The following is a 15457-nucleotide window of genomic DNA, read 5'->3' on the forward strand; positions in this document are numbered from 1 at the left end:
TTTTGGTTAATTCTGTGTGAGTGATTCTGTGGCTGTTGTGAGTCTTAAGCACCCTATCACACACACTCTATCCCCCTTTGAGGCAGAACAACCCCAGGAGCACCAGGCCAATTGTTCTGCTAAATGTTTCTAGGTAGATTCTAGAATGTTCCTCCATACAGTTAAAACACATCATAACTCGTTTTTCAAGATCACTCAGAAGCCTATGCCACATATTTCTGTTTTTTCCGACAATACGGTTTAATTTGTTTTTGTTATCGGAAGAATACTTACATCTTGTGAGGACCAAGTTTTCGGTTCGGGGATGCTGTCCAAGTTTGGCATTCAAGTACCAGTGTCTTTTTTAATGAGCTGTTTCCCTCCAAAGTAAAATGTATTGTTTTTAAAAAGAAAATTTTAAAGTACCTATATTAAATCACACCATATTGAAAAGAATGTCAAGTTTGTTACCGTGATGTGTAACAAAAATGAATTTTGATTTGTATTTCAGCAGCTAAAAAAATAAAATGCTGAATCTCCTGATTCTTCTTTCAAATCAGTTAGATACTCACTTAAGCCTTTAAAGGCTTTATAAAGATACTTTCTTAATTTTTGGTAACTCTAAAGTCAGTAAAATTAGTGAAGCTTGAACTGCAGCTAAAATATGTAAAAATCTTCTGAATTGCTAATTCAATTGGAGCAACAGAAAATTAATAAGTATAAACTTGATCTCAATTTAGGGAAACATTTTAAATGATTCAGTTCAGTTCAGTTCAGTTCAGTTCAGTCTCTTAGTCGTGTCCGACTCTGTGACCCCATGAATCGCAGCACGCCAGGCCTCCCTGTCCATCACCAACTCCCAGAGTTCACTCAACCTCAATGTCCATCAAGTCGGTGATGCCATCCAACCATCTCATCCTCCGTCGTCCCCTTCTCCTCTTGCCCCCAATCCCTCCCAGCATCAGAGTCTTTTCCAATGAGTCAACTCTTCGCATGAGGTGGCCAAAGTATTGGAGTTTCAGCTTTAGCATCATTCCTTCCAAAGAAATCCCAGGGCTGATCTCCTCTAGAATGGACTGGTTGGATCTCCTTGCAGTCCAAGGGACTCTCAAGAGTCTTCTTCAAAACCACAGTTCAAAAGCATCAATTCTTCGGCGCTCAGCTTTCTTCACAGTCCAACTCTCACATCCATACATGACCACTGGAAAAATCATAGCCTTGACTAGACGGACCTTTGTTGGCAAAGTAATGTCTCTGCTTTTGAATATGCTATCTAGGTTGGTCATAACTTTCCAAGGAGTAAGCGTCTTTTAATTTCATGGCTGCAGTCACCATCTGCAGTGATTTTGGAGCCCAGAAAAATAAAGTCTGACACTGTTTCCACTGTTTCCCCATCTATTTCCCATGAAGTGATGGGACCAGATGCCATGATCTTCGTTTTCTGAATATTGAGCGTTAAGCCAACGTTTTCACTCTCCAGTTTCACTTTCATCAAGAGGCTTTTGAGTTCCTCTTCACTTTCTGCCATAAGGGTGGTGTCATCTGCATATCTGAGGTTCTTGATATTTCTTCCATCAATCTTGATTCCAGCTTGTGCTTCTTCCAGCCCCGAGTTTCTCATGATATACTCTGCATAGAAGTTAAATAAGCAGGGTGACAATATACAGCCTTGACGTACTCCTTTTCCTATTTGGAACCAGTCTGGTGTTTAAATGATTACTAGTCATAAAGTCTAATGAACTCCAAGTGACTCTTCTAATTATTTTTATTTGAATTTTATGCTGCAAATATTGCTTGAAATAAGTAATCCAAATGAGTCCACAACCTTCAATTAATTTGGGGTCAGAAACTTAATGAATGGTATCTAAAATGGGTTTTGTAAACATAAATGTGTTGTTGATATGCAAACCCTTTTACGTAAGTATTTTGAGTGCAGAGCTTTACAATTATTAATCAGGGAAGCATATTCTTATAGAACTAGACTTTGTTTATTGAATGCTAGAGATAGAATTGCTGATGGGAAATAATTTCTTTCTAATGTTTTTTAGCGTGATCACAGAATAAAGTTGTATTTAATAGAGCCTGTTAGGACAGAAGGTATTCATAAGTGCTGAGTCTTTTTGTCTGAGTTAGTAGGTTTTATGAATGTAAAAGAAAACTCATCTTAATTCTTTAATAAACAATACAGATGAAACCAAGCCTCATGTAATTTGTATGCCTTTGGCATTTTATTCCATTTTATTTTTTTGCCTGCATCATGTGACACGTGGGACCTTAGTTCCCTGACCAGGGATCCAACCTGCATCCCCTACATTGGAACTGTGGAGTCTTAACCATTGGACCACCAGGGAACTCCCTATTGGCATTTTAAATGAAGTGGCTTAACATTTCAATCACTAAAACTGAGGGTATTGATGGCCTCAGATATTGATCAGATTGTTTCATGTTCCCTATAGGAAACCCAGTAGAGATTAAGCTGATTCAAGTTCAGCAGGTTTTACAGTTACGTTCAAAATGAACTCAGTGATGACAATTTTAACTGTAGAGCTTAACTGAGAATATAATATGGAAACAATAGATAAACAAAAGAGTGGAAAAAATTACATTCGTATTTATTGGAGGGAGTCTGCGATATCAGTGTGGTTCTTTGAGATTCAAGATAATTGTACATTTTACTTCATCATCTCTGACTTAACAATTTAGTTGACCTTAGTGTTTTGATTTCCCAATATAACTATACCAGCTACACTGAATTCATTACATGGCGTGTCTTCCACTTTTTGTTTCCATATCCTTTTATACGATCAAGCCCCCAGGTTCTTCTGTTAGCAAGTTTGATATAGTATGGGAGCTCCTCACTTTGAGGTGTATGACTATAACTTCACAGTTGTACTGACTACCTAAAACTGAATGCAGACATTTTAATGTGCATTTTTCTGGCAAGAGGGTTCTGTAGCTTTCGTCCGATTCTCAAAGGGATGTATGACTTCTAAAAAGGTTAAGAATACCTGGTTGAGGGGAAGGATGGGAAGAAGGGATAGTTAGGGAGTTTGGGATGGACACTGCTTCCCTAATGGCTCAAAAGAATCCGCCTGCAATGCAGGAGACGTGGGTTCAATCCCTGGTTTGGGAAGATCCCCTGGAGAAGGGCACATCAACCCCACTCCAGTATTCTTGCCTGGAGAATCCCATGGGGAGAGGAGCCTGGCAGGCTGCAGTTCATGGAGTTGCAAAAGAGTTGGACAATGGATAACTAACAAGGACCTACTGTATAGGACAGGGAACTCCACTCGATGTGGCAGCCTGGATGGGAAGGGAGTTTGGGGGAGAATGGATACATGTATATGTATTCCTGAGTCCCTTTGCTGTCCATCTGAAACTATCACTACATTGTTAATTAGCTAAACTCCAATACAAAATAGAAAGTTTAATTAAAAGGAATCCCCAGTTGAGAGAAAGAAATACTGAATCAATTATCAGCAGACATAGGTTCTCCAAAAGTAGAATACCACACTTTATAAATGTTTACATCCATTCTCTATTGTAGCCATTAAGAGGGCAGAAATCATCTCCATTTTACAGATGATCAAACACCAAGAGCTAGAACTACAACTAACACTAAATTTCCTGGATCCTGATCCTGAAAGAAAATTATTCATTTTCTTTCTGCCTCTACTCAAAAAACAGTGGGCCAAATGGAAGGTACTGTGGCATTTTGACAATAATCCATTACTTGTAATACTCACCCACTGAAGCTGAAGCTTCAATACTTTGACCACCTGGTACGAAGAGCTGACTCACTGGAAAAGACCCTGATGCTGGGAAAGACTGAGGGCAGGAGGAGAAGGGGGTGACAGGATGAGATGGTTGGGTGGCATCCTCAACACAATGGACGCAAATTTGAACAAACTCTGGGAGATGGAGGACAGGGAAACCTGGCATGCTGCAGTCCATGGGGTCACAAAAAGTCGGACATGACTTAGCAACTGAACATATACACATGCACACACACCAAACCCTGTGCTTCTCTTTACATTGGTGGACTTGTGGGGTGATTTATTTTCTGGTTTCCCAGAACCTTCATTATCATCTCTGAATTATTTTTTGTTTTTAAACCAAAGCTTCAAAGAAAAGTGGGATTATTGAGTCTTTAGATTGGTTTGAACCTTTTATGACGCCCCATAACCTGTTTTATAGGCTTCCCTGGTAGCTCAGCTGGTGAAGAATCTGCCTGCTATGCAGGAGACCTGGGTTCAATCCCTGGGTCAGGAAGATCCCCTAGAGAAGGGATAGGCAACCTGCTGCAGTATTCTTAGGCTTCCCTGGTGCCTCAGATGGTAAAGAATCCACCTGCAATGCGGGAGACCCCTTGGAAGAGGGCGCAGCAACCCACTCCAGTATTCTGGCCTGGTGAATCCCAAGGACAGAGGAGCCTGGTGGGCTACCATCCATGGGGTCACAAAGTCAGACACGACTGAGCAACTAAGCACAGCACACACACAACCTGTTTTACAGCATGTAGACATTATAAAACCACCTTTTATTACTAAAACTTGGGTTTGTTTCATTGAATTTAGTAGTTTGGTCCAGTTGAAGGAACATTACACTGGGAATCAGATTGGATGGGGTTCTATAGGAATGACCCAGCTTTTTAAAAAATATTTTTGTTTATTTATTTGGCTGCACCTGGTCCTAGTTGATGCATGCAGGATTTTCCATCTTTGTTGCAGCATGCAGGATCTTTAGCTGTGGCATGTGTGATCTAGTTCCCTGACCAGAGATAGAACCTGGGCCCCCAACGTTGGGAGCATGGAGTCTTAGCAACTGGACCACCAGGGAAGTCCCAGAATGACCCAGGTTCTTAAACAATATTCATCTCTTCCTGTCTCTCCCAGCAAGATTATAATTCTGCATGATCTCCTACTTCCACCCCATCATTGTCAGGAGTGGGCCATTATGTGCATTACTATCCTTAGGTGCACTGAGTTTGAAAAAAGCTTGAGTCCTATTAATCTCAAAGCTCCTTTCTAGCTCTTCTTACTGGAAGTTCAGGGTAAAAGCTGCAAATGCTAACTTCTCAGCATACAATACTGGGGGGAACATTCACTTGGTACTCCAAAGAACATAAGAGATCTCAAGTATTAATACATAGCTTCTGGGTTGTTGGTCAAAAATTACCATGTTTTAGTCCTTTAAAAAAAAAAAAAAGATCATAGATCACTATTACTTGGAGGCCCTCTGCCATGCCATACAAATTCCAGCCTTCTTGCCCTTTAGTCAGGGCACTACTGTTGATGACATGTAAGAACTTGTCATAGTAAAGCTGTATGCTATTAACACATGAAGACAAGTCCTAGCTCTGATTCTGCTCAGCACTGTCACCAGCCAGAGTACCTGGTTCATAGTAGCTATTCAGTAAATATCCAATCGGTGACTGAATAAACACATCAATTTGGGGACAATAAGGACCTACAGCTACAAAGCTGTTCCATTGATTTTATCATATCCTAGTTGCTAAATGCAGAAACAGAGGTGAGAGAAGTTCCTGGAAATCTTTTTGGGCAGTGAGAAGTGAATGGTTAAGAAGTCAAGGCTGGCTGGGGATTTGGTTGGGATGACCCACCTTTTAACTACCTGTAGCAAAATAAATCAGGTTGTACCCTATCTGAATGAGAATTATGCTGAAAGAATTTGGTTGAAGCTTAACCCATCTTCTAGAATATTTGGGTAATGACCCATCCACTACTTATCTTCTGATCCACTGATGAATAAGCAAGGGGAAAAAAACTTTTTTTCATTTCCTTATTGGGAATCTCTTTAACATAGGAGCCCATTTTCCTACCCAAGTAAGATTTAGTGAACATAATTTTGCTATGAATCTGTAAAATGTCTCAGGATTCATCACAAACATAAATATATGGTATATTATGGATGTACTGATACTAATAGAAGATTAATGGCCTGGGACAAAACTTGCACTGACCCAGAGTGGCTTTATAAGTAGATGGAGTAGATAGATGGTAACCCACATGGTTTGATTTGAGAGGGGCTGAGAAAGCTTCTTTTGCCAGGAATACTTCCCCTCTGGATTGTTCCAGTACTTGAAATTCCACCATTATTAGTATCTTTGGACCAAAGAATTATTTTCAAGAGTCCTGCTAAAAGATAATTATTTCTAAGAGGGCTAGCTCATTATCCGGAGAAGGCAATGGCACCCCACTCCAGTACTCTTGCCTGGAAAATCCCATGGACAGAAGACCCTGGTGGGCCGCAGTCCATGGGGTCGCTAAGAGTCAGACACGACTGAGTGACTTCACTTTCACTTTTCACTTTCATGCATTGGAGAAGGAAATGGCAACCCACTCCAGTGTTCTTGCCTGGAGAGTCCCAGGGACGGGGGAGCCTGGTGGGCTGCCGTCTATGGGGTCGCACAGAGTCGGACACGACTGAAGCGACTTAGCAGTAGCAGCAGCTCATTATCAGCTTGAATGACATCACTGGTTGATGAAAGATATTCACTGGACAAGAACAGGCCACAGAACAGCTACATTTGGAAAGGGTGGCAAGGGGAGAGATAGGCTGAGTAATAAATCCTGCCAGAGGGACGCAGACCTGAATGGGTCACAGAGCCAGCAGCATGACAGCACATGACAATCCCCAGTATTTGGAAAATAAGATGCCAGAAGGCCAAGGGCGCTGAAAACAGAGATCCAAAGATATCACTTCTGATTAACCTCACCTACTTCCCAACCTTGCCCAGCTAGGGTTTCTGCATGGGCAACATGTACTCATATCCTTAAAGCAGGACCATACCCTCCATTGCTGGCAAACTCACTATGTTAATTTCAAGTCAGCTCCCAGACTATCAAGATCATTTTGAGTCATACAGCAGAGAATCCATGCACCCCAGGATACAGGATTTTATTAAATGTGCCTTGTGTGTTTTTGTATAAATCACTAGGTCTTACTCTTGGATTCTGGGCATCTGCAATTTATCTAAAACTGGACACTGTGTGTGTATAAGCATTTTTCTAAGGAGAGGGGTCCAGAGTTTTCAGTGTTTTCTCAAAGTGATCCATAGCCTAGAAAAAGGTAAAAAACCACTAATCTATCAACATTTTGATCAGAAATGAAGACACTAAGTCGTGTCTGACTCTTTGCCAGGCTCTTCTGTCCATGCGATTTCCCAGGCAAGAATACTGGAGTGCGTTGCCATGCCCTTCTTCAGGTGATCCTCCCATTTTGATCAGAGAAATACTAACAAGAACAGAACTCTAGGAAGTAGCCGAAATAGCTCAGTTGGGAGAGCATTACACTGAAGAACAGAACTCTATTAGACCACCAAGAGTCCTTGCCTTCCTGCTCAGCACCAATTCATTGAAAATTTGGGAGTAGTGTTGTTAACTATTATATAAGTCTCTTTTCTTGTAATTTGCCTCTATCATAAAAGTAGAAGGGAAGGTGAATTTCAGCTACTTTGGCGTTCTGGACACTGCTGGTATTTGGTTTTTAAGATCTAAATATTAGGTCATTCTTAAGACCTTCATCATTTTGCTTCCTGAACCCATCAGACACTATATGTCATAATATTATAGTCTGAACAGAATTACAGAATCTTCAAAAATCCCTGCGAATGGCTGAAAATTAACACATCACAGAAAATATATAAGTAAAAACTTGCTATCTCTTCTCTCCATGACTCTGGACAAGTGTAATGTTAATTTCAATGTCTGTCTACCCTAAAATCTTCTGAGACTCTATCTCCATTAGTGTATAGGTATGATCTATATACAGAGTTTCTCAGTTTCCTCTACATGAAAACCTAGATGTGATAAGTTAAAGATTCATTTCTTTATTTAAAAAGGCTTCACTTAGAAGGAAGTAAGACACACAAAAAAGTACACACAGTATGGTCCTTTTTATATGAAGGGCAAGAGAAGACAAAGCTAATCTCTAACGATGAAAAATAAATCAATGGTTGCCTGGGTCCAGGGTGATCGTGAGAGTGCACAAAGGGGCATAGAAAACATTTTGGGATGATGGAAATGTTCTATTTAGATTACCATGGTGCTTTCATGAGTGTACTGCTGGCTCAGTGGCAAAGAACCTGCCTGCAGTGCAGAAGCCACAGGAGACACAGGTTTGATCCCGGGGTCGGGAAGATCCCCTGGAGGAGGAAATGGCAACCCACTCCAGTATTCTTGCCTGGGAAATCCTATGGACAGAGGAGCCTGGGGGAGCCCACCAGGCTCCTCTGTCCATGGGATGGCAAAGAGTCAGACGCGACTGAATCAACTGAGCATGTATTCAGGCATTCGTAGGTGTACACATCTGTCAAAACACATCAAAACACTTGAAATAGGTGCAGTTTATTATACATAAAGTTAAAACCAATAAAATTATTCATAAAAGATTTACCTTAGGCTCATTAAAGTAAGATTTTTATTGAGTATTACTTAAAAGATTTAAAATCTGATTACACAAATGAAAAAGTCTACCTATAAATTTATTCAAAGTGGAGTGTGGATAAATATAATCAATAGAAAAGCTTTTTAGCAGGTGAAGAGGTGATATGAATGCATTTTAGTTAATAGTTAGCATTTACACAAGAATGATATCTCTTTGTTAATGTGAAATATCCCAACAGTAAAACAATTAATGTGTTCAGATTATCTAAGATAGATCTTAGGTGTTCATTTAGTTTGGCCCTTCCAAAGTAGAGATAGCATCAGACAGTGTGACAACATAATACCTCATTCAAAGCTAAATTGTACATTACCTGTGATATCAACATTTTGTATTCATTGAAAGAAAGTTGTATTTGGAATTGTTTGCCTGTACATTATTTTGCATTTAAAAAGTTGATTTAATTTAAAATTTTGCTGTGCTCAGATATTGGATAGCAGAGTGGTTCCCTGGGAAATCTAATACGATAAATGAAGCATTAATTTTAAGACCTAGTTTTAAATGGTATGTACTAATTAATATGTACCCTTTCTTCTCTGGAATTTTAAGAATTTTTTTTCTCCAGTCTATGAGATAATGCTGGTGCATTCTTAGTGATCAATGTGAAAATGAATAGGGAAGCTCTGATAACAGCAAATCCAAGAAATAATATTGAATCCAGTTAATGGCACCTTGTCATGTGTGCATGTGGAATGCCAAAGAGTAGCTAAAAATAGAGAAATAAGATTTCTGAAATAAGACACAGGTGTTGTGGCAAAACACCTTCAACTGAGTTCAGAATCACTTGTCATTAATTGTGTTTACAGGTTAGTGAAATTAAGTACTCTAGACTGGTAATGCAGGAACCCTTGCGTTTATTTAGTAGTTATTCTGGATTGATGGTAAGAGCTCCATGTTAGAAGAGGGTTGGCCAGAATGGAGGCAGGTGGTGGGAAATTAGTTAGGTCAACTCAATTCCACATGCCACTAATGGGTTCCTTGGTGATGAACATTGTACTCAGGCCGCTGGCCTATGGCTTAATCACCTTCTTCTCCTCATCACAAAATGGCTCATCTACAATCAAGGGCTCGGGCTCCTGCTGGGGCGCAGGCTCTGGCTCCAGCTGGATCTCAAGCTCAGACATGGGGACAAGCTCAGGCCCAGAGGGTGGCTCCACAGTAGGCTGCAAGGCAGGCTCAGGCTCGGGGATAGGCTCGTGATCTGGCCCCAGGGTGGTATTAGGCTCAGTCTCATGGGTGGAAGACAGAAGGGTGGCTTCGAGTTGGATGGCATCTTCATGTGGCATTGTCTCACCCTCCATTCTTTGGTTTATCTTTGTCATTGGTCTGTGGGAAGAAGGCCCAGGCAAGAACAAGTTAGGGTCTGACATCTCATGTGGAGCCACAGGCTCTGTAGCCTCAGTGACCATAGGTCCCAAACCTCTGTGATTTCTGATAGTCTGACTCACTGTCAGACCATGGGTCTCCATTTAGGGTGCAGAAAGGTTAGGTCTTAACTGTATAAGTATACTGTCAAGAGAAACAAACCACTGTTTAAGAGGCAGGAAAACTGATGTCAGGAGGAAAGGGTATAAAGATCTAACATGATCGTTGGGGGCCAAATCCATGGCTCCAGTGCCTCTCTAGCACCCACTCCATCTAGCACAATACTTGGCACTTGGTTGGTACCCAATACATAGTTGTGGAAGCACAGAAACGGAGGGAAGAACAAATGAACATGTGTGATATACATTTGATGAGGAAGAACAGAGTGGGCAAGAGCCTGGGCTGTCAGCAGTTTTGTGTCTATTGACCCCTTGTTCCATAAAAAATAATATTAAAAATTGTATTTTATTTCCTGTTCATAGAAAGACAAGTAGAGGAATATATTAAAACATTTTCTTAGCCCTAAAAGGACTGTTGTCACAGGTAAATGAGTTGATATACATAAAATTGCTTAGAACAGAGTCTGGCACACAGTACCCAGTACGTGATAGCCATCACCGCTCTTTCATAAAAGCAATGAGAGCGAGCAGAGAGATGGCCCTCTATCTTATGCTAAAAGGCGTGCTTAGGAAGAGCTGACTGAGAGAGATAGGCCTGAGACATGTCTATTCAAGAAAAGACAGCAGAAGTAAGGTCTTACTCGAGTTCTGTGGTGGTTTTAGAATTCCTCTTCCTTTCCTTCCCCTTTGCCTTTACCTTACGCCTCACAAACCACACCACAGAGATGATGATGATGACACCTATCAGGGTCCCCACAAAGGCCCCAACAATGATTCCAATTCCTGGATCTGGAGGATACAAGCAGCTGGTTAGTAAAATGGAGCACAGTGTCTGCCCCATCCCGTGCATCTGTGACCAGTGGGGAATATTCAGGGCATTCATATAGCGGGATAGTGCCTTGTATAGGCTGGGACCGTGGAAAGTCCTAGAACTCTACATATATAAAGTATTATGTAAGCATTAGATATTAGGATGGTCGTCCATCGTATCATTCTATAAATAAAGCACCAAAATCTCCAGAGTCAGGAAGGACTAAAAAAGAATTCTAAGTGACTTGATTGGCAGGCACAGGATACTTAAGGAGAAACTGTTAAAGTTATATGATCCACTTACATGGAGTAGTTAGGTCAATTTCACAGGAACTATTGCCAAGGATGTTAATAGCAGTGCACTGGTAATAACCTTGTTCAAAACTGGTCAGGTTTCCAATAAACAAAATCCCGGTGGCTGGGTCTGTCAATATCAGAAAATAGTGTTTTGAAATCTTGTATGTCGGTACAGATCATGTGAATGGAGCAGACCATCCAATTCCCACCCACTTCCTCAGATTGGCCTCCCTTTCTGGAGATGGATCAACTAGATCCCTCAAGACTCCCATCTGGGACCATGCCTATTTTCTCTATACCCACCACCTGCGAGCTAAAAATGGTCTTGACTTTTAGAAGTTGGGGAGAAGACCAGAGGACAATCATTTTGATGACAGGCTGACATTCTTTGTACATTTCCCTCCCAGAAAAACAGAGGACTGAGCTCTAAGGACGAGCAGCCAGTCACATATACATGCTGTCAACCAAGCCCACACAGCAGGCCGTGCCAGGCGCAGCAAAGATACATACTTACTGAAGTTTTCTTTCACTGGGACAATGTTTCCTCCTTCAAGTTTATACCAGTAGTACACAGGGGAAGGTGTTCCAAGCACCGAAAGGCAAGTAAGAGATATAGGATGACCAGTTTCTGCTATTCCTTGGATGCTGCAGAAGGGCTTAGAAGGTTTGACTGTAAGGCAATGACAAAGAGTAAGAAATCAGGCATGATGAATGTCAGTCTGTACCACTTCCTCACTCTCATTTTGGAGAATATGTACACTTTTTTTTAATCTTAAAAAAACTTGTTGTGACAGTTTTCTAGTTGTACCACCAGATGGGAGTAGAGCACTTCAGGTGTAAAGACCTCTCTCGTCACTGGGCCATTAATAGTCTAGTAGCATCTCTTCCATCTGACTCTTCGTCAGATTCATAACCATGAATTTCCATATTGTGCCTTAAAATATGCCATTATTAAAACAGTCAAGTGTAAGCAAACATTAAACTAGGAACAGAGGTTGTATTTTGGAAGCATGGTTTTAAAGGAAAAGAGAACATTAAAGACTTTGAGATAACCACTTTTTTTTTTTCCAAAAAATTGTCTTATTAATGCCATATTTTTCTTTTCCTTTGTGAGTTGTTTTTTGGCATTAATTCTCCTGGTGGTGACACACAATGGAAGGTTTGAATTTGCCCGTGTCCCTCACTGGGAGGGGAAACCCACTGCGGGGGAGGGGTGTGCCACAAGGCGCTGATATCTTGTTTCATCCTTCATGCCACAGCATTTACTTGAGTGCCTCCTGTGTGCCCAACACTGAACCAGGCACCAGAAATTCAAAAGTGCCTCTGACACAGTTTTGAAATGGAGTGGGGGGAGTGGTAAGAGATTAGGCTAAAGAGCAATGGAGACCAGAGCTTCAGGGGCTTTGTGTTTCATGTTTTTTATCCTGAGTGCTGCAGGTCCACAGAAGGAATTTAAGTAGGTACGGGGCAGCACAATGATCATTCTAACTGAACTGTTCTGACTCCGGGAGTGCATGAGGCAAGGGAGGGAGGAAACAGAGTCAAGAGGTATTAAGAAGTCCAGAGGGCTTGGATATGTGGCATGAGGAAGAGGGTGGGCTCAGTGATGACTCCCAGGTTTCTGATTTGGACAGCTGGGTGCACCATCTTGCCACCTCCTGAGATAAAGAAGTCAAGGAGAGGAACAGGTGTTTGGGGAAGGAGTGAGGAGGAGGAAGGGGCAAAGATGAGGTCAGTTTGGGCTATGCTGAGTTTCTATGCTTACAGGTAAGTCCTGTGGGAAACTGAAAATCTGATTCTTGCCACTCGTCTTACTGCTCACAGCTTATTCTAACCTCAGTCTGACATGCAGATAGGGATCTGAATCGATACTTTCCCAGTCACCTGCCTTATATTAATTTGGATATAAGACACTCTGAAGGCATAGATTCTCTCCCTTAGGCTTAGGCTGTAAATGCTCCGGACTGCCCAGCTCTCTGACTCTTACTTGGGAGGCAGCAGTTAAGAGCACAGATCTGAGTCCACACTGAACACTGGGTCTGCAGCTTTACACCAGATGTATTTAGGCAAGTAACCTAACATAGCCAAGCCTCCGTTAATTCATCTGTAAAATGTGCACAAGACCTCCAGCTAATCCAAATATACTGTGTTTATATAAATAAAATCGTGTATATGGAATCTTACACGTAGAATTGCTGTTGCCCACAGGCAGGCGTAAACACTGCTGCCACATTTCTGACCTTGCAACTGACAACCTTCCAGTCTCGGACACTAAACCACTATACATATGAGCAGAAAAACAGATACAACTATAGCTGTTTGAAAATTTCACCATACCTTCTTTTTTAAAATTATACTATACTTGATTTGTTTTCAGTTTTCATTCCAATCCCAAAGAAAGGCAATGCCAAAGAATGTTCAAACTACTGCACAATTGCACTCATCTCACACGCTAGTAAAGTAATGCTCAAAATTCTCCAAGCCAGGCTTCAGCAATATGTGAACCGTGAACTTCCTGATGTTCAACCTGGTTTTAGAAAAGGCAGAGGACACAGAGATCAAATTGCCAACATCCGCTGGATCATCGAAAAAGCAAGAGAGTTCCAGAAAAACATCTATTTCTGCTTTATTGACTATGCCAAAGCCTTTGACTGTGTGGATCACAATAAACTGTGGAAAATTCTGAAAGAGATGGGAATACCAGACCACCTGATCTGCCTCTTGAGAAATTTGTATGCAGGTCAGGAAGCAACAGTTAGAACTGGACATGGAACAACAGACTGGTTCCAAATAGGAAGAGGAGTTCGTCAAGGCTGTATATTGTCACCCTGTTTATTTAACTTAGATGCAGAGTACATCATGAGAAACGCTGGACTGTAAGAAACACAAAGTGGAATCAAGATTGCCGGGAGAAATATCAATAACCTCAGATATGCAGATGACACCACCCTTATGGCAGAAAGTGAAGAGGAACTCAAAAGCCTCTTGATGAAAGTGAAAGTGGAGAGTGAAAAAGTTGGCTTAAAGCTCAACATTCAGAAAACGAAGATCATGACATCCGGTCCCACCACTTCATGGGAAATAGATGGGGAAACAGTGGAAACAGTGTCAGAGTTTATTTTTCTGGGCTCCAAAATCACTGCAGATGGTGATTGCAGCCATGAAATTAAAAGACGCTTACTCCTTGGAAGGAAAGTTATGACCAACCTAGATAGCATATTCAAAAGCAGAGACATTACTTTGCCAACAAAGGTTCGTCTAGTCAAGGCTATGGTTTTTCCTGTGGTCATGTATGGATGTGAGAGTTGGACTGTGAAGAAGGCTGAGCACCGAAGAATTGATGCTTTTGAACTGTGGTGTTGGAGAAGACTCTTGAGAGTCCCTTGGACTGCAAGGAGATCCAACCAGTCCATTCTGAAGGAGATGAGCCCTGGGATTTCTTTGGAAGGAATGATGCTAAAGCTGAAACTCCAGTACTTTGGCCACCTCGTGCGAAGAGTTGACTCATTGGAAAAGACTCTGATGCTGGGAGGGATTGGGGGCAGGAGGAGAAGGGGACGACGGAGGATGAGATGGCTGGATGGCATCACTGACTCGATGGACGTGAGTCTGAGTGAACTCCGGGAGTTGGTGATGGACAGGGAGGCCTGGCGTGCTGCGATTCATGGGGTCGCAAAGAGTCAGACACGACTGAGCGACTGATCTGATCTGATCTGATACTTGATTTGAAATATTGTGTTATAGTTTTGGGTACACAACATAGTAATTCAGTATTTTTGCAGATTTTTATCCCATTATAGGTTATTATAATGGGTATAAATTCCCTTTGTGTTATACAGTATATCCTTATTGCATATCTATTTTATATATAGTATTTTGAAGCTGTTAATCCCATACCCCTAATCTGTCCCTCCCCCTTCACTCTTCCCTTTGATAGCCACTAGTTTGTTTTCTATGTCTGTGAGTCTGTTTTGCATATATATTCATTTGTACTATTTTTCAGATTCCACATATAAGTGAGATACAGTATTTGTCTTTCTCTGTTGGACTTATTTCACTAAGCATAATATTCTCTAGGTCCGTCCACATTGCTGGAACCAGCAGTATTTCACTCTTTTTATGGCTCAGTAATATTCCATTGTATATATGTACTATATCTTCTTAAACCAAGTGCCTGTTGTACAATCCCTTCTTTTAAACAGGTATATTTTAATTAAAAGGAGTGTTTTTCTGTTTAGCTCTTTATTCTCTCTTTCCTGGTATTGATTCCTCATCTGCAGACAACTCTTTGGATTCATTTCAGTTCAGTTCAGTCGCTCAGTTATGTCTGACTCTTTGCCACGCCACGAACCGCAGCATGCCAGGCCTCCCTGTCCATCACCAACTCCCAGAGTCCACCAAAACCCATGTCCATCGAGTCG

The 15457-nt window shown here is 41.3% G+C and overlaps 1 protein-coding gene across 1 annotated transcript in view; it reads right to left on the reverse strand.

The window, feature by feature from the left end:
* Window positions 1–8328: 8328 nt before the first annotated feature.
* Window positions 8329–15457, reverse strand: part of VSIG1 (V-set and immunoglobulin domain containing 1) — a 36177-nt gene continuing 29048 nt past the window's right edge. The window contains exons 4-7 of the mRNA XM_006075587.4: window positions 11551–11706; window positions 11044–11163; window positions 10571–10718; window positions 8329–9771 (exon numbers count right to left, since the gene is read on the reverse strand). Coding sequence (XP_006075649.1) covers window positions 9456–9771; window positions 10571–10718; window positions 11044–11163; window positions 11551–11706 — 740 coding nt within the window. The 3' untranslated portion in view covers window positions 8329–9455. The remainder of the gene's footprint in view (window positions 9772–10570; window positions 10719–11043; window positions 11164–11550; window positions 11707–15457) is intronic.

The sequence above is a fragment of the Bubalus bubalis genome, chromosome X, assembly GCF_019923935.1.
Source record: "Bubalus bubalis isolate 160015118507 breed Murrah chromosome X, NDDB_SH_1, whole genome shotgun sequence".
In the NCBI taxonomy this organism is placed as follows: domain Eukaryota; kingdom Metazoa; phylum Chordata; class Mammalia; order Artiodactyla; family Bovidae; genus Bubalus; species Bubalus bubalis.